At 36.2% G+C, this 20,248-nt stretch overlaps 2 protein-coding genes and 1 long non-coding RNA gene across 4 annotated transcripts; 1 reads left to right on the top strand and 2 right to left on the bottom strand.

The window, feature by feature from the left end:
• Positions 1-502: 502 nt before the first annotated feature.
• On the top strand, positions 503-4,124 carry LOC112561289. Its single transcript, XM_025233675.1, has 7 exons — positions 503-571; positions 1,178-1,301; positions 1,721-1,822; positions 2,150-2,249; positions 2,570-2,743; positions 2,963-3,063; positions 3,501-4,124. The coding sequence occupies exons 1-7, from the start codon at positions 528-530 to the stop codon at positions 3,570-3,572; spliced, it is 717 nt and encodes a 238-aa protein (XP_025089460.1). The 5' UTR covers positions 503-527; the 3' UTR covers positions 3,573-4,124.
• Positions 4,125-15,054, bottom strand: LOC112561286 (V-type proton ATPase subunit H-like). 2 transcript variants are annotated; one of them, XM_025233671.1, is made up of 14 exons: positions 14,850-15,051; positions 13,895-13,976; positions 13,224-13,323; positions 12,652-12,741; positions 12,240-12,353; positions 12,005-12,109; positions 10,691-10,788; positions 9,510-9,620; positions 9,178-9,262; positions 8,628-8,806; positions 8,118-8,243; positions 7,697-7,798; positions 7,309-7,422; positions 4,125-5,834 (listed from the first exon to the last, which is right to left on the bottom strand). In XM_025233671.1, the coding sequence occupies exons 1-14, from the start codon at positions 14,893-14,895 to the stop codon at positions 5,771-5,773; spliced, it is 1,416 nt and encodes a 471-aa protein (XP_025089456.1). In that variant the 5' UTR covers positions 14,896-15,051; the 3' UTR covers positions 4,125-5,770. The 2 variants fall into 2 exon arrangements, with proteins under 2 accessions (XP_025089456.1, XP_025089457.1); XM_025233672.1 differs by lacking the exon at positions 4,125-5,834 and adding an exon at positions 6,174-6,571 and having other exon boundaries at positions 14,850-15,054.
• A 2,462-nt stretch (positions 15,055-17,516) lies between these two features.
• Positions 17,517-20,244, bottom strand: LOC112561290. Its single transcript, XR_003098665.1, has 2 exons — positions 19,983-20,244; positions 17,517-19,130 (listed from the first exon to the last, which is right to left on the bottom strand). It is a non-coding gene; the product is annotated as an uncharacterized LOC112561290 (long non-coding RNA).
• Between the last annotated feature and the right edge of the window lie 4 nt (positions 20,245-20,248).

Here is a 20,248-nt window from a genome sequence, read left to right as displayed (position 1 = left end):
TCGGTCGAGTCATAGTGCACCTACTACTGTGATATATTTCTGTAATCGTAATGTCTGTAAATTACAAGCACACTGACCGGAGATAACCTCAGGTCACTGTGACTCTTACACTTACTCTGCACTCTTGCGTTCACTTACCATAACCCTCCCCTCGTCCCCCATCGTTAGACCACCTCGCGTACTTTCCACAAATATTAACTGCGTCTTTACAGGCCTATAGTGTTCTTACAAGAAGATATATCGAAAACATCACTTCTGTTCTTTCCACAGCACGGCTTCCTCCATCATTAACTGTCTGCACTTGTAAAAACCAACTTTGACCACATCAACTCTTATTACGTTTCTGCAAGTTTAATTACTTAAATTTTCGATGTGACAAGAGAAAGAAACAAAGACATAAATGGAGAATTAAAAGGAAATAAATAGCAAACGTTTTTCATCCGGTGAAACGGTCAGCTGCGATATCTTTATCAACAAGAACTATATGTTGATCTACTTTTGATAAGAAATGTTCCAGAGGAAACAAAATGGCGCGCAGGGAGAAGACGATCGTCTTGCACGATGTGTACCGGTATGTAAGCTGATCAACCGTGATCTTGGTCGTCTGCGGAAACTTTCTGTTTTGTTTAATTAATAATGTTTCCATCGATGTCAAATGAAACTTAAATAAAAGTTTAAAATGGTCATTTTGGGTAACCTCCTTCTCTCCCACGACATGTGTAGTAATATCGGTAGCAAGTTCCACTGGACCTCTCCCGTGCTTTCACTCATACTTATCCCTGGGACCTGGTGAGCTTAGTTTCGAAGTCTTAGATTTATTTATTTTAAATTATATGATGTCCTAGTGGTTTTGTCATTTCATTTTCTCGTGACTACACGCTGATCGGTGATTAACACATATTCAGAGGTTTTTAAAGCGGGTGAATGATATGAAAAAAAGAGAAAAAAAACTAGGATGGCAGATACCTTTCAGACCATCGGACAATAAACAAGTAGATGGTCAGGCAGGAAGACAAAGAGACATAGTTTTATCTTTGAATATTGACTCTCAGCGTCGTATCGACAAAGGTACTGGAGAATAAACGTTTATGATTTGTTTCTTCTAATTTTTTAACTAATGTGGACGATAAAGATCATCGCTTGCTTTAACTCGTTGCCCGACTTTCTGCTTCCAAAGGCTGTGCACCCTTTCACTTCTGACCATAGGACTGGTTCACACATGTTGTGTTCCCCACCAATGGTTCGGCCCCGTTCGAGTCCTCACGACCACAGTGGCGCAAGGCATGCCGGGAACGGACGTAGTGAGTACACCACTGAACCATCGACGCTGTTGCAGTCATCCCAAGAGTCCCACCTTTCCTTTCTAGATCAGAAAAAGCGATTCGTATCGCCCATCAGTATTGCATATCACCTCTCTACGTTACGAGGACGTAATAACCATAGCGATACGGATTTCATAGTTACGCTCCTCCAGTCATGCATTCACTGCTATCTAGTGAAGTTTTCCTCTAGTACAATATATATTACAATATAGTAAAATATATATCGTGACTATATATATATATGTATGAAAAAATATAGTAAAATTCTCTTTCTTCAGTCCCTCCAGTTCCTTCTTCCTTTGTTTTTTTCTCTTCATTCTTTCTCGCCCTCCGACTGTATTTTTCGCATTTTACTTTTATCTTTACGAAAATAAATTCTCGAAAATGTGATTTTCTAGCAAGTGACGCTTCATGGTTATGATGGCAACAACCATCGAGTTGCAGTCAGCTATCGGGACGAGAATGGTACATACGTCCGTGACATACTGGATTACGGAAAGGTCAGTTCCCATTGATGCTTCCAAAAGGTGCGACAACAGACCACTAGGTTATTTTTCCGTTTGAAGCCAGCTTTGATCTTTAACAATACCATACATTAGTAAGCAAGATAGGGATTTGTTTACACCTGCAATGGCTAGTACGATATAAAACCAAAATAATATACAGTGCAAAAGTAGTTTTGATAATTGATATCTCGAACCGTTTAACCTCTTGCTGGATTCTGTAGAAGCAGTAAACAGGCAGTTCAACACTAAATTCCTACCTAAAGAAGAAAAGCTGTGATTAATGTTGAAATTTGGTTGTCTTAATGATGTGACCTGTGCCAGGGGCTGGAGATGTTCATCACTAACGACATCTGGAACTCACCTCAAATTAAATGCACCAAGCACCAGCTGAAGGGTTCTTGGAAACCAGCATGTACACCAGGTTGGCACAAAGTTTTATTGTTTCCTCGCTTCTTTTGTGATGATTTTAAAGCTCAGATTTGCTGGCAAGTTAAAATAATGTAGCCTTGTCATTCATTCGTTACAAAAATATGTTGTGAATTATTAATCACCGCTTTTTTAAAGAAAAGTATTTGATCGTTGATTGACCTCCATGCTAGCAACGGCCGTCACTATGAAGGTTCAGCCAAAATGACAGATTCAACAATATACTAATGAGGCTTAAAGATTACTCTCCTCAGAAATTATAGTCGTTTGTGACAACAATTCACATAAACGACAAAAATGAAATTCTTGCTGCAGCAAACGCTACCATCAGCAAGGAGTTCTACATGGGCCATCCCCCGCAGCAGTACTATAAGCAGCTGTACGCAAAAACCTTTTCTTTTACTCGTGAAACTCTCAAAGCTAAGACCATGATGACTACAGACAAGTGTTCGATAGTTGGAGAGGTGGCGTATGACATCAGTGACCCTTGTAAGTAATCTCATGAGAGAGAAGGAAATAAAACAATACCGAGATATTCGAAGAGCTATATCAATACGAAATACACAGTGGGCGCATCCTAAGGTTGCTCAGCTGTTATTCTGAATTCATCACATTGCTGTACGTGTTTATATTTTTTTTTAAGTTGATTCTAAAAACGAGTCGGCTGTGCACTCAACTGTTTATTAAGTGACGTCTGTATTTTCACAGTCGGTGCAAAGGTGATCAACAGGTTGTACGTGAACCAATCATTCTACCCGTATGACGATTTTTTCAAGCCGCCAGAGAATGTCACATGCGTCCCAGACTCCGTGAGTCACGTGATTAAAACGAAATCATAGCCGCCTTTCCTAGTGTTCCTTGCGGTTATTACCATCTAAAACACCAGAATATTTTACTGTTATGCATCATATATGGAAATATGTGTGTCGTTATTGTGTATATACCCATCTTTCGGAGCTAGTACTGACAAGGAGTGCGATAATTTCATTTATAATGTACAGTGATGACGCAAGTTCAGAACAAAGGGGGGAGGGGATAATGGCATTTTATGGCAGTCAGTCTGTCTGCACTGGTTGACATACACACGATGTCACACAGACTAAGATAATGTGTTTCCGATCCCTTTCCTCGCCAATAATTTTCTCGTTTTTAACACCAAACTGAAGGATAAGATGACTAATGATTGGCATTAAAGACGGGCTTACATCAGTGATAAAGATCATTAATATTTCTTATTTCTCTCCAGAACCCTCCTCCACTGTCACCATGGCGACGGCTCAGCCTTTTCGGACTTCTGGTCGCTTGGCCCGAGTACTGAGTCGTGGTTTTCTTCTGATCCCATCAATGTCGTCCCAGACTGATGGCATCAAGCCGATAAAAGAACTTTTTTTTCTTTTTCTCTTCATTAAAAAATAGACGGATGCTGCTGCACTAAATTTTACAGTGTGTGTACACTATGATTAACAGTTGGGGGCCAGCACTGGACTGTTTGCAGAAACCCTGTGACTACCTAACAGGTCGCTCTAACCTGTATAGTGCGTCACGAGGACGCGTGACTAGAAGACCCACGAAGTTTATCGAGTGTATGAACGCACTCGCCTAGCAATACGCAGGACGAAAGCTGTCGACTTAACTGGTCAGAGGAAAACCTGGCTAACGAACGTCAAAGAGGGGACTGGTCGTCCTGAGCAGGACCTGCTGACAGTCGGGCACGTTAGGTACCATGTCTATCCATGGTATCCCCCAAACGACAGACACCAGTCCAGGGGTGTTTAACTTCATTGTTCTGCGTAACATTTCTTTAAGCAGACTATAAATTACCTGTCATAAAAATACAAATAACGAAAGAAAACTAGAAGTTTCCAAAGAATTACATTCAGTTCCTTTATTTCATATGTGGTTCTGGCAATCTTGTAAAAGACTAGCGCTGTACATACCAACAGTCATGGGATAGATATCAACACCACACTAGTCTTGTTTGAAAAGGACTATATCACAATGACATAATATAAGACTTTACACAGCCAGAACAGCTGGAGATACATTTCTACAATTTACAGATATCACAAATGGGTTTCAAACAATCCAGGTTATAGGTGTGGGGTTGATGGAGTTGTGCATCGAAAAGGTTGCAAACAAATTTTGTTCATCAAGGGCGAATAGTCTACCTCCCATCATTCTTCTGTCTACAGGGGAACCAAGACACTCTAAACAATTTTGATTATGAAACGCAAACTTCATCTTTTCCATTCCATCTTTGTTGTGCTAAGACTTGAAGTTCTAACAGCATAAAAACTGCAGAAATAAGATCAACATAAAGGTGACCAGTAAAACACCAAGACTTCCACAAAACACCTTTCAGCATTGATAACTACATCAGCCCCACAAGACCACATTCTATAAATCACGTTTACACCATTGCAGCAAAAAAAAAAATAAATAAAAATTCTGTGCACACCTGACTTAAAGGGATTAAAACGAACAACACTGATTCATATAGTTTCAATAATTCTTAATGTGGAAAACAGGGCCTGCCATCTAGGTCAAGACTAAAAATATATGCATAAGCACTCAGAAATAATAAGTCAATTCCAATTATACAGGTATGTTAAAAATAAGACAAAAGTTCTATTTCCCCTTTATTCATTTATCTCACTCCACAGCTGACAGCGGAATGTATGCCAAATGCCATGTTATATAATTTATGTACAATTCTAAGTTTGTTTACCCAAACATAATGTTCGCATTAAGTCTGCAGGACTTCTAGAGCTGGGCTATTCACCAGACTATTGACACAGTTCAGTCTCTAATTACTTATACTTTCTTGGATACGTTGCAACTGATATCCATCACCAAACACAACACTCAGACTGTATTCTCATGCAACAGGCGGACTCCTAGCAAAGAACTCTTACTGGGCATTCTCCATTTGAAATAAGTGGGCTTTCATTCCAACAAATCACTGATCCAAACAAGTGGTACACTAATATGAAAAAAAGGGTGCAGCACTGCTTTCATGAAAGATTGACTCAATTTTTTTTCGAATACTCGAATTTGTTAACTTGCTTTGCATCTTTAACTGCAAAAACAAAGATGAGAAAATATAACATAGCTAAAAAACATATTTTGGTCCCCATACCACTTGTAAAGTTACTAAAAATAGTCATGTTTCCTTTGAACAACCTGACACATAAATGACAGTATCACTCCGAAGACTAAAGATGTACAAGCCTGCCTACAAAAACGTGGCAATCCATACACATATTATCAAACCCCCAAATACTCCCCGTTTCTGACTCTAAACTATGTCATATTTGAAAGACGGTGCGAGGGCATTCCAAGCATTATTTGTCTATTACTGTCAAAATCTACATCCAATGGTGTCTTCTGAATGTGGTCAATGCAAATTGCTGTCAATGCCACCCTTTACATCATACATCACTTTCACACGATCTACATGCCCATTTAGTTCTATGAAACAAAAGAATCTATCTGATGTCTGGCTAGAGTGGTTCATCAATTGACCCCAAATCCTTTTGGCTTCAGCTCTTTGACTTCTAGTTGTCTTCCAAGATACTCCCTGAAATTAAAAAACACATCATTGGCACCAGCCTTACATCAAAGGATGAATGAGTTAGAACACATATCCTAATTTAATCCCTACTGGTCACCTGTAGTTAACAAGAAACGTAGCTTAAAAATAAGCTGCATCTATGAATATTATACAAGATAACACACAAGTAATATTAAAAAGAGTTTGGCATATAAGTGCAGATGTACGTGTTTTATATAATTAAAACATTTGTGTTAATTTTGCATATACAGCTTCAACTGTTCTGATACACAATATCTACTACTCATAGTACTGTTACACTAACAATAATCAGCGCTACAAGTTTCTAAAAAGCTAAAACTCTTGAATGATTTTTTTTAAAAATACCATGTATAAAGTAATCCATGGTCATTTACGAAATTTGTAAAGGAAAATTTTCAGGTCTTATGACAAGAAAAAAAAAAGCAAATCACAAACAAAACGCGAAAGAAAACCTCAGACCCTCTCTGCTACTTATTCATGGTAAAACTGCATGAAATATTTTATTTGCAGGTTCCATGCCTCTTGCTGATATAACATGCAAGAACAAAAACAACTGACTCAAACCTTGAAATTGAAGTTTCACTGTGTGAAAAAAAAAAATTTGTTTTTAAAATGGAAAATCATGTTCCCTGTGTGCAAAATCTGGTTAAGTGCAAACAATAACAGCTTGTTATATTTGATCATACTTACCCTATTTCCCATTCACACAAAAAGATGTTCTCCTACAAGATCAGTTTTATTGCATTGTTACCATCTTACCATTTCATACACAAATAGGGAAACTGCTAGTGATCATACAAAAGGTAAAAACTGTAATCTGAAGGATTTTTCTAAAATTAATGTCATCTGACAAAACTTGAAAATAAAATTAACATAAGGCAAAAAAAAAAGATAAAGGAACAGGTAGCACTCATCATTATCATCTCCTCCTCTTCTTTACTAATACTTGTTTTGGGTGTTTTGTCAAAAACCTCTGCACAGCTCCGGACAATAACAGTCCCTTATTGCCACTGAAATATTCAGCTTGGTGTCTGTCGGGACTCAAAGGGTCTGTGGAGGCTTTAAATCTTAGTATGGTTTACAAAATTCTTAAATGAAGACTGTTCCCAGTTTCCTATAAAATTAAATATTTTCATACACAAAAATACACACCCAAGACCCAAACATTCACCTATCTTTTTATGTGCTCTTCTGTATTCCTCAAATCATTTCTTTTCTCTATGTTGGCTATGTTCCAATTTTTTTATAAAGCTTGATATTTGTGTTACAAATGCAATCAATATTTGAGTGCTGAAACTGGCAAAAGGCTGAGTGGCCAGTTTCGCAAAGGAAAGAAAAGAAATTATATTCAAAGACTTAAAATACACTTGCTTTGGTTATGAGGAGAATTTCATATTCAAATTTTGCTGCTGTGACTGAAACAGAATGACTGTTCTAATAAAACAAACTTTGCACTTACCAATTGTGTACCATCAACTTCTGTACAGCTAGAAGAGCTTCATAACGAACATTGGGATCCTCATGTGTAAGGTATTGCATGACTAGCTGCTTAGCTCCAAGCTGTTCAACAACACTGGCAAACACAAATTGCAAATTCTAAGTGTACTCATGCCTTCAAAAACTTCTCATATACATGTACACAAGTGCATGCATAAATACAAACAATACTCTCCCATTTAATTCTTATGCATATTCCTTCAGTGTCCGTATGTCTGAGGACAAATATATTTTACCTGAGTGCACATTCATATCAAATGTTCATGCAGGCATATTAAAAAATCATTACAAAATCAAAGAAGTAGACAGAAGTAGCTGCCTCCTTAGCAGTTTATAGAATGAATACTGACTGCTTTCCATGTGGATAGTAGCGAACATATTCTCCAATATCATGGGCTGCGACAGACAGAATGAGGGCATCTCTGCTTGTCTCCAGAAGGCGTACCAGGATTCTACACACAAACAAATAATTAAAAAATGCCTGATTATTCTTTTAATGAATCCTCTTCCTAAAATAAAAATAAAAATCACCATGAAAGCAAGTATACAAACTATTCTCAGCAAGCACAATTGTGAAACAATTTTCTCTGCTCCTTAAAGGCTTCAAAATGAAATATTTGAGAGCCTTACGTGAAAAAAAAATTCACAAGAAAATTATGATAAGAAGAAAAGAGTAGCATAAATAGTAGCTTAAAAGATAAATTAAAAACATCAGATGTCAGCAACAGCCCACGCATACAAATCTTCATGCACCAAGCCTGTGTTACTCACTTGAGTAGCTCGTAATTCTTCTCGTTCAGGCGGATGGCATTTTCCCGCCAGAACCTGTCTGACTTGTGTACTGGGCTCCACTCCAGTCGTCCAGATTTGACTTCATTTGTGTACTCATCAAATGAGCTGTGAGACATTCATTATATAACCTTATCAAATAACTAAGACCTAGAACCCAGATTATTACATACTGTGTACATATAACTATTATTTAAAGGCAATCACCTCATCTCAACTCACAAATGTGCTGCAATACAATAATCGCCTTATATTCATCAAATCTAGAGTAAAAAGATTACCACAGTTGAATGCTTAGCTAAGGAACACTGCATGCAGACTGATCTTCAGGTAGAGCATAAGAAGAAGAAAACAAACAGCAAATTCCCAACCAATCACAAGTGAAGAAAAGGCAACATTTGCAGAATTTATGCTGTAATTACACCAAAAGACAGCACAAGCAAAAGACTGAGATAAACAGCAAAGAGAGAAAGAGTGGAAGAGAATACAGACCTTAGATCCTGCACAGAAGATGCAAGCTTTTCGTTCAGATATGTGAGGTCTTCTACAATGTCTGGGTCATCGAGGCGGCGACCCTCTAGCAGCTCTAGTTGTTTGACAACCTTGCACTGCACCATGGCCAGTGCATGCTCTTGCACCACCTCGCGGTCCTCAGGCTTCTCTAACATATTCTGCAGAGCAAACAAAGGATATAATGTATAGCTTGGATTCCACAATTGCTGGGCAGTTTGTGGATAGATTTACCATCCAATAATATTGCATAATGTGGCCCTATGCTCCTCAAGGAGTAACAAGGACTACACTAATAATGCCTAAACATAGTATCCAGACATTCAGATTAATGACAGAAGGGAAATATGCATTTCATAGTCGGATTTTCATGTAAGCCCACATGTCCCCTACCACATGTGTGTCTCCATGCAGCAGCAACACATGTGAATCATAGAAAAGAAAATGCAGCCACAAAACCAGCTTCGACAGAAACAGACACTGATGTACTTTATCATAAGACAGGATCAAAAAGCAAAAGAAACTGACTTACTCTGAAAGTAGCCAGGATGATTCGAGTTACTTTCTCCTTCACACTCTCGCTCAGAATATCAGCCAAGATGGGGATGATATTAAATCTAAAAAAAAAGATGCCAATGCAAAATAAGACAGGAAAAAAAACCCTGCAAATGTGAAATAGCTGTTGAAAGTGAATTCTAAAGATGATAAATCTGAAGAGGCTGGAAAGAAAAACATCTCCCACCCTCCTTGCAGACCAAATATGATGTCTCCTTTTGCATGTTGTATTAATAAACATTTAAAATAAAAACACAATATGTGTTTGCAGTAAATTTTATAAAGCAGATCAATATTGTGAATTCTTACTTGTTCATGCGTTCGACAAGAGAAACATTGAAGGAGAGACACCACAGGCAGAAGATGAGCTGGTACTGTATTTGAAAGCCAACCTTGGAACCTGCCAAAACTGATGTGATTCTGCAAAGAAATAAGAATTCTTTTTCTCCAGCAGACATATTTCAGTTAACAAGTTAACTGAACCTAGTTATAAGCAAAAAAAAACACACCCTACCTATGGTGATACCTAAGTAGCCCCAAGGTTAATTTTAAAATATTGTTGATGTATGTTGAGGCTACTAATATTTAGTATGTAAAAATGTTCCTTTTTATATAAAAAATGTTGGCTTAATAAACAACTGGAAACTTAAGCCAAAGTATACTATTTTTTATGGTAAAATTTCTTTTTTTGAATACTTACCAGATGGCATGACTAAATGGAGTTATCCTGACTAGCTACCGTAATTCCAGCTGCCCACTCCCAATTGGTCAGACTTGATCAATGAGCAGGGAGAACACAAAATCAACCAACTCACCCACAATTCCACCTTTGCCAGCCAGTGAACTCTGCTTTTCCAGATTTTTTTATCTGGCTGAGAAGAAACTTACAGCAGGTGAGGTGGGAGAGAACCAGAGGGTCATGTCATCTGGTAAATATTTGAAGAGAGAAATCTTACCATCAAAAATGATATTTCTTCTTTGTACTGTACCAGATGACATGGAGAATAAAAATAAGGTTGGGGGGTGGTAAACAACACGAAGACAATTTAATATACCTCATGATGTTATCCAAGAAAATATTAAATAGCAGTTTGAAAGAAAGCTCCTATTTGGTTGTTCAGCAGTACTGTACTCACTGAATGCAGCTGTCGTGAAACCACTGTCACTTCAAGAGGAGTGTTTATCTATCTATCACCTTACTCACTCTAAAGAAAATAGAGCATACAGATCTTACTTTCCCGTTGCATTTCATCTCTGACCACCAGCACCCATCTATCCTCGGACAAGAAGCAGCAAACCACACAATGTAAATCTGCAGTTCCAAAAGGCCACAGAAAAAAGGTAGTTTTTTAAAAAAAAACATCTGAACTGTATGAACCTGGGCAAAAAACAAAATGGGAGTGGACAGCTGGAATTAAGATAGCTAGTCAGGATAATTCTATATAGGCATGTCATCTGGCACAGTATAAAGAAGAAATTCTGTAACTTACGCTGAAATGCCTTCCACATCAACAAAGACCTGTCGATATGCATCAACCCTCAGCATCATCTGCAAGCACCGTGCTGCAGTCTGCAGATACTCGTTATTCTGTACAGAAAACTAAGCCTTTAGCTTTAGTGCTTTTGGACTCTTTCAAGTATCTTCCATTGCTGGTGGGAGGGAGGCTGAGGGACATGAATCTAGTAAATGCATGTGCGATAAACAAACTAAAAAAAAAAATATTCAAACTTAAACCAATTGGCGGCCCTAAGCTCCTCAAGGAATAACAAAGAAAAAACTAAACTAATAAAACCAATTGTCAGAATTTACATCATTTCTGTATTCTGCACAGTACACAAGCCCAGTCCAACATTCACAAGCAGCCCTGCCAACATTCATAAGATCTAGCCTTTTACTGGACTACGAAGTAGATAGACCCCAAAAGTTTCATCATTATACTCAATACACACTATTGATGCTTATGACATCTGACTACTTGATAATACTTAACAAAATAAAATAATATAACAAAAGAAGTTGATTTATAGAGAGGTTTTAAATATCATCAAAGGCAGGTTCAAAGTACAGTAATAAAAATACACAAACAAGATGTAAGAATGCAAGCTAGTCTCAGAAGCAAAAGAGATCACTGTGACCCACTTAGCAAAGCCACTCATGTTGAAAAAAAAAGATAAATGCCATCAGCATGGACACAAGTCTGCTTGTGCTGGCTTTTAAATGTTACAATGTTAAGATTTTTTTTTTCTTTAAATAAAGACAGCTTTTCCATGTATCTATTGATGGGAAGGACATAATTCTTAATTAAGGAGGCAAATGGGATTGATAGCTTTGATTTGCAAAAACACTAACAAGGAGATGGGTTTTATTTTGGACTGACTGTGTATGCAGAAATACTAAGGCATTATGAGCTCACCATCATGAAATCATCTTTGCACATGCTGCATAGATCCAATGGGAGTTATGTGAGATGTCTTAAATTGTAAAAATAACCAAAACACACATACAATTTTTCACTTGTAAGAGAAATTTCTTGATTTGCTTTTAGCTAAAAATATTTCGCTAAGTATTTATCCTCTCAGCATTGAACAAAATTCTTTTTTGTGCAAATAATTTTCTTGTAAACTGCAAAACCACTGAATTCCAGCAAGATCTATAGATAAGCACCCTCGAGGATCGTTGAGCTTTTCTTTTTGGTCACTTAGCTATGCTTTCAGGCCAGCCTGTAGGAGTCATTGAGCCAAAGAACAGATTTAAATATCAGAAATGTCACCCACAAACTAGTCTATGGAAATCAAAAACTTACTGGCTGTCTGAGCTGATCTTTAAGCCATATCAGGTAGCTCTGCAGGCTTCGTTTCTCCATTGGCTCTTTGCTCCAGCAGGCTATCTTGGCAATGATGCGACTTGCCTAAAATAAAAAACCAGGCTTAAATCATCTGCAAAATCTAAACGTATTATACATTCTACCACAAACTCTCTTTACAATATGTGTTAAACTTGGAAATGAAAAAAAAGAAACAAACTATTCCTGTATGTACCTGGTAAACAATGAACTTGTCACTGCGGTCAAGCAGATGGAAAAATGGCTGCCACACAGACTCCTTGTGACGTTTAGCAAATTCCTTGAAAATATCTACTCTAGTTTTGTCCTCCTGAAATATATAAAAAGACAATGTTCAAGAAAGCAGGAATAACTGGAAAGTAAACCGAATATTTCTTGTCCATATACACTCACTTTAAGATATTTGCAATGGATACCCAGGAATATAGTGACTGGAATTACCATAAACATATGCATGCTAACATACCGTAAGTGATAAAAAAAACAACAACAACAACTGAACAACAAATGTAATATATGGACAGCAATTTTTGTAATTATAATACATGCTCTTCTAACAAGGATCAACATGAAGGAAATGGAGGAGATATTAACACTATTTCACATACCTGCAATGCATCATCCAGCATGGTCAAGATATACTGCAGAGTTTGATCTTTGGCAATCTTCTCAATTAAATTGCGGAAGATAGAAGCAAACTATCAACAAAAATAACACATATATGTTCAGAATACAGAAAGATACTTTTGGTAGATTGTGAAAGATTTTATCTTGTGAGGAAATGGTGGCAATATATAAAACTCACCTCAGCCAATGAGTTGTAATTCTCTTAAACTTTGTAAAGACTGTGTTCTAAATACCTCAAGTATAATTCATTGAATGATGACAACATTGTCCAAACAAAACCAATAAGGCAATGCATAAAAATTAATTGACAAATTTGTTGCCATATACAGAAAGACAGCAGCCAAATGTTTTGATTTATATGTCAAAATGCAAAACATTTAGATTTTCACTCTGGCTTTGTATTTTACAGTATTTATTTACTGCAAGCTGCATGGCCATCAAAATTTCTCATTTAAAGTTAACTAAGTAATTAGTCACTGTAAACAACCTTAACACAAAAATTCAATACCTTTGTTCACAATCTATATCCATAAATGTTATTTTTAAAAATCACCTGCATGGGGTTTGGAGAAATAAGAGATGCTCTCTCTTCAGGACTGGCTTTGTCAAAGTTGGAAATAAAGGTGTACACCTCATTTGAGATCATCTGTCCCCTTGAAAACATATTTTTTAATACTCTAAACACCTGATGTTTTCCATAATAGAAAAAATAAAAATCCATAAGAGGTATTACACAAATACAAACATCTGTAAGTCCTTAAAATACATGTGTATATCTGGAGTCAAGTTTACCAGAAGTGTCATGGTTCATTATTTTACCAAGTATATTACTGAAGCCTGTCTTTATAGAAAAACTTATTAAAACTTTCATCTGGAAAGTTGTCCTCAAGGTTAACTCTGGGTTGGAGTTTTTTTAGATGGTCATATAATATGAACAAGCAATAAATGCCACCTATTATTTTCATAGTCCTAAAATGTTGAAAAAATGAAAGAGAACGTTAAGTGAAAAACAAAAACTGTATTATTATTTTTGGAACAAGTGTCATGAAATGCCATGAATCTCTCTTGCTGAGCAAAATTTTAAAATAATAAATTCAAAATCAGATGGGAAAAAACCAACAATATCCTTATCGCCTAGTTTATTTTATTAAGACAGTTTATTAATAGCACACAACTGGAGTAATAAATTTTCACAACTGCTAGTTCTACCATGGTGTAGCTTACTGGAGATATGACTTCCAGTTGACTGTGTTAGATCTAACATCATTGGCTCTTTGTTGAAGGAGACTGGTTGCAACCTGTGCTCCTGTACAGACATAAAATATTTAATATACTATTTTACAAACTTTTTTTAACACACTGAAAATTCTACAACCTATGAAATAAAGATAAGTGCTTAAAATAAGTTACATGTTTAAAAACCCTCTCTGAATTTAACATTCTAACTAAGAGGACTGCAAATTTTCAATGTTTTCAGATGGTACTTGAAATCTAGCAAATGATAATATCGCATACACTATACAGTCACTTTAAAAAAAATGACCAAATGGAAAACATCAAGCATGTGTTTATCTCATTTTTTGGTAGTGACAGAAAGAAGGAAGGAATGTATGTGTACATATATGCATCAATGTGAGTGTTTTCGTCTCTGTAGTTAACAATGATTTTTTTATTCTTTTTAAATGTGGTCTTAATGTAATGTTTATTCGTCATACGTCCCAAACACTGGCGTTGTTGTTAGGAATGGAAAAGTACATTTATATCTATAATCTCAACCACAGTTTATAGATAGCTGCTGATGCTGTTTGATATTATGTAGGATATATGACTGTTCTGTAATACCGATTAAGTTACATCGATCAAAGGGAACCTATAGCAGAAATTCTGGATGGAATTGTTAGCCTTTGCTGTAATTACGATACGATGTGTCGTTAGAAAGTCCAGTCAGGTTCACGACTGAATCTATTTGTTGCAGTTAAATGTATTTGCGTGCTTCGTTGAGGAGCAGTTGACAGTCAGAGTAGCATCGATTTATGAAAAAGACGTAAGTTTCTGTCAATTAACTATGTTGTTAGGAATGCATTGCTTTCCCATCACCGCCCTATCCTTTCTGTCACTGCCATACCCATAAGTGAAGATACAGAAACAATGTTACTGAAATAGTGAAAACAAAGCTTACCTTTCTCCAGGTCTTCGATATGATCCAGTTTTTCAGTAGTAGCCATTTTTCTGCCAATCAGTAGCACTCACGACAGCGATTAAAATATATGTTTTTGTACAGTTTTTAAGTCTCTGTTTTAAGGATCTGTTTCGCGTCTGATCATCTGCTAGCAGACATCATCGGTCATGTGATAATCTCTACTTCCGATGTTATTCATAAGACAGGAAGTGACAGTTAAAATTGAGATTTCCAAAAGTAAAATCTAAAAATTCATCAGCGTTGTAAAACATTGTTTTACTTGTGATACAATTAAACCTGTCATGTATCAAACTTTCTAAAAACGTTTTACTGCTCATAATACACTTTTAATTATGTCTTTGTAGTAAATTATATTTTTTAAAGATTTTGAGGGAAAATCAAGCAATCCAACTTTTTTTTTTTAAAACAATTGTTGCTCTCGAAATCTAAATTTAATTATTTTTAATTTGACTTTATTTTTACTAGGTCACATTGAAATTCTAAATAAGTTTTATGATCTTTCCCTTAAACAGAACTGTGCTTTATTTTGTGATTTTTAACTTGAATAGTTGCCGTCATCTTAGAAACAAATGAATTGTACACCTGTAAACTTGCTGTCAGCACGCACGTGTTGCTGGTGTCACGAGCTCACAAATTGCCGAGCCCAGAAATTGCTTTCTCACAGTGCGCAGGCGCAGAGGGGTCAACAGGTCATGTTTACCACTGACGGGTCATTTCCGCCAATTGCCTTGAGCCCAGAAATTGCCATCTCATAGTGCGCACTGAACAGTGTTGGTTTATTCGGATGTTTGAACTTTGCGAATTGCGATACTGATCTAAGCATTTTGTTTTTTTTGTTGTTGTTGCTAACCATCGTTAAATTCTGGTTAACTATAATCTAGTTTTAGCGATGGACGAAGGTAAAATGGCTCAGTTGCGCACACAGATGGAAAGATTACGCACTTTAATTCATCGCTACAAAAAAATTCTGGGTTGGTGCGAACAGAAGTGAGAAGAATACCATAAGCGGCATAAGGCATCAAGCAAAGCACTATGTGCTGGAAGGCAAGTATTCTATTTATGATCTAATCTGTCACAATTATAGTATACGAAATATTATTACATGTCAGTTCTTAATGAACCAAGCATAGGAAGTCTAATATTTCATCATTGCTTTTTCATTGCATGACATCAAATGTTACTGACACAGTGGTATTAGGATCCCTTGCACATTCTTGGGGAGAGACAAAAACTTAATTTAATCAGATAAATTTCTTAGGACATAAGTTACATGTCCTCATGGCAATGAAACACAGTTTTTAAAAACTTTTCCTATGCATTGTGAGCAGAAAACCATTTCATTGTTATAATTTGTGTGTATTACTTTCATCCAACAGATAAACGTCTTCCTATAAAGTATTTTGTGTCTGTCTTGTAGGCGACAATATATTCTTCATTGACAAAAAGGACAAAATGTAATCGTTCTGTCATTTATTACCTAATATGTTGGATGTTTTCTTTGAAACTCTTGAAAGGATGTAAAGTCTCCTGTTATACTTACAAGGTCTCTAACTTGGATAATATTCTCATTAACCCATTGATATGCATAACATAATCTAACATAAACTCTTCAGAAGTTTTTGAAAAACATTAAATATTTTTTAATATTGCTTAGCCACATCTTCCCAAAAGAGATTTTGAACTCTGCATAATACTATTTGCATACTTGGCCCAAAATGTTTGTTATGTTTTTAAGTATGGAATGAATAGTCAGGAGAATCTTTGCTGTGGTGTTGTCTTGCTCGATTCTTTTTAACCATCTAGGTTTCATTGTTGATAGAAAGGAGTAAATGTCACACATTTTAAGCCCATTTATAGGGTTTACAGACTACTGATTTCTTGATTCTGTTATGTTTTCCTCCCCAAAGAAAGGTAGACATAATAAGATTTTTTGCACAAAAAGTTTCAGGAGTAGTACACTTGTGAAGTGTTGTCTTTTTCCTTTCTTTTCTTTGTGTTTCCCAGTTGAATGATTTGCTGCATAAGCACTTCTAATTGTTTGTGGGTTATAGCATGTTGCTTATGCAGTGCTGAATTTCCAGTGTGGGTTGCCATACACTATAATATTATGACCACACACACACATGTGGATGTAAATAAATTTTCTTTTTTGTTTTCATTAATACAATAGTGTAAGTGGTGTATGTACTTCTCCTACATTTATGTCAGACAATTTCCTTATGTGATGTGGGTATGGTTTTGTTAACATAGTGGTTCATTGTTTCAGATGGATCTTCTGTTTGCATAGGACTGCGCTGTGTACATGGATTTATTTGGCAATTTAAGCATAATGTGATGTGTGAGTTTGTTCAATAAAGAAATGGAAGTGAAATGCTGTTTTTTGTATCATGTACAAGTGTAGCACAGAGTGCAATAATTTACCAATGAGTGTTGAATGTTCATTCCCCATTAGTATGCAATACATTAATAATCTGCATGTGTTGGATTGTATGTAATAAAATGCCCCAGTGCAAATGAGACATCACGCCTCAACGCACTGATTACAAGACCGTGATTACTATTTCCACCTAATACTATGCTATCTTATCAGTTGAAATAAAACCTAATTTAGTAAAAGTGCTCCACAAACTGACCGTAAACGACAAAAACATTTCAATTGGTATAATATGAAAGGTGTATATTCATGAATTTAAAAATTGCACACATGGTCCAATGTAATGATAAATTACAACAAAGAAGACTTTCTACATAAAAAGGGCAAGAAACCATTGACTTCTAATTATAATAAAATCCTTTGCAGTGGACAGTCACGTTTGAAAGTAATGTGCACATGCAATAAAAGCCTTAGTACAAGAGTACCTTGCAAATGCATGTTTCCCCAAGTCATTCACACCTAGGATCTTGATGACAATGCAAATCTTTAGCTCAAAGCACAGAGCATTAACCAAACCTACATGCAGACAGCTTATATATATAAAAATCCCAACTAATTTTTTGTAGCACTCATTCTTTCCTTCCTCCAGCCCCATACCTGCATATGTAACAAAAGCATACTCAAACAGGATAAACACACCTTTGCTCTCTCTCTCTCTTCCTGTCACATACATTCTGTATTCTTTACTATTTATTCACCCTCCAAGGGGTACACACTCCCATCCACTGCAATGTACAATATCTCACATATACATTTTATTCATTTATCTGGTTCACCATCCTTAGTAATATCTTCACAACTTTGGCTAATATGCTGAGGGTCTTTTGATTTCTTTAAAGTTAATAATGGCTGGAATTTATAAGCATTTGGATTGTGAATATAGTAGTGTGGTAAATCATTTTTACACTGGTCATCAAATTTTTTACAGTTAAATAGAGTATTAATAACAACAATAGTCACTGCACACTGGGACAATGTAACACTGTGAGGAGCTATGCACTGATATGAACAATCTGAATAGCCATATGTTCTTTATGTTTGCAGCTACACCCATCTCAATATGAAGCATAAGGGTTCATAATTATATGGTATTAACATTTTTTTTTGCGAGGGTGCCTGCATGTGTACATGAAAGGGGATGGTGTGTGTACGTGTGTGTGCTTATATATAAATATGTAAACGTAAGGCAAATATTCATTTCCAAGTGTAGGTGTTGTAAGTGTCCATTTTAAGTGCATGTGCAAACAACAAATTTTTCATGGACATTCACCTTATACATTAAGGACAACTAAGATTTATTGAGTAATAATGAATGTACACTGGTACAGTGCTTTACCCACAACTCTAGGGTCATAATCTGGGTACTAAGTCACTTATATAACAGCATGAACAGTAGAAGTTAAATGAAAACAATGAAACCTGTGTGTATTTTACAGAAACGTGTGGAAAAACCCTTGATGTTTCTTAATTCTCATTTGACTTAATGTGATGATGTATCACATGAGCGAGGGGGCCCGGGTTTATTCTATGTGCAGTTGTTTGGCTGGCAATCGATGTTGTGTGGGTTGGAAGCAATCAGAGAAGTACAGTACTGTCATACATGATACAAAACATAAATTTACAATTTAAACTAACAGCATATTTATTCCTCATTGTGAAATCAGCTCAATTGTCATTTGCTGGTAGAAAAAATGCAGCAGTTGACATCATTTGCATTTTACACTGTTTACCATATTGTGATATCCCTCTTTCTGCTCCACTGTACTATATTGCAAATCTTGTGCACCCAATTTTCGGAAATTAGCTCCCATCTCTGGAGATCTCCACTGAAAAAGAAAATCGTGGTGATCACACTGTGCATAAAACACTAAATATTTATTCGTGGTATGCTAAAGCATTACTTATGGACTGACTGATGCATAAATCTTAATATTGACATCAACATTAGAAGAAAAACAAGGTAATAGTAGCAAAATTAAATTTTATTATTATTGTAAGACTTTTATTTTGCATTCAAAGTGGTTGATTATAATGCCTTCAAATATAAATGTGTCAACTTGTTAATTATTGCAAACATACTACTTTGAATTAGTTGGTAATGATGTCCAGTTTAAAATCCTGCTTCATGCTTTTCTCTCCATGTTTACTTTTTGCTTATTTACAACCATTCTTTTAAAAACCCAAATCATGTGACATTTTGTCATCATCTGGAAAGGTCTGTGTCCATATTAAAGTAATAATACAGTACATGTTCATAAACTTAAGTATTTTATTACATCTTGTAACTGTGCTTACTGTGTAGTGCGGAAATAAAGAATGAAACCTAAGTAGTCAAAACGACTGAATCACTTTGCTTGATTCAGTCACGGACTTCTATAAACGATCGGTCGTTCAGCATCGCTAAACGTCAAAAGCACATTACACGTTTCGTTCATATGAATTAAAAATAAGTCTGTGTGCACTATATTAATTAGCACGCTATAATACTATATAACGCCACGAATACAATCCTAGAAAAACAAATAACAGACGGAACACTACGAAGAAACCGACTAAGCGACGAGTACAAAATAAACCGGGGACACAAGCTCGTGATGATACCTAAAAAAAATAGCAGACGAACATTTACAAAGAAACCGATCGACTAAGCCACGAATAACAATTAAAATGTAACTTACCTTTTTATTTTTGTAGCGGTGATTTGTTATTGAGCTGCATCACAACACGTCCTCGATCCGCGAGTCTACCACACTTGACAATGTTGTTAAATTCAAGACATATTCTGTCCTAACACATGGGCAATTCCTCAGCTCGGACACGTTCTCATCTCACGGAATATCAAGCCCACAAATTGCCTTGTCTGCGCATGCGCACCCGTTGACCCCTGCGCCTGCGCACTGTGAGATGGCAATTTCTGGGCTCGGGCAATTCCTGAGCTCGCGAC

The sequence above is a fragment of the Pomacea canaliculata genome, linkage group LG4 (genome assembly GCF_003073045.1).
Source record: "Pomacea canaliculata isolate SZHN2017 linkage group LG4, ASM307304v1, whole genome shotgun sequence".
In the NCBI taxonomy this organism is placed as follows: domain Eukaryota; kingdom Metazoa; phylum Mollusca; class Gastropoda; order Architaenioglossa; family Ampullariidae; genus Pomacea; species Pomacea canaliculata.
The sequence above is the reverse complement of the archived record's forward strand: the minus strand, read 5'-3'. Positions and strand labels throughout refer to the sequence as shown.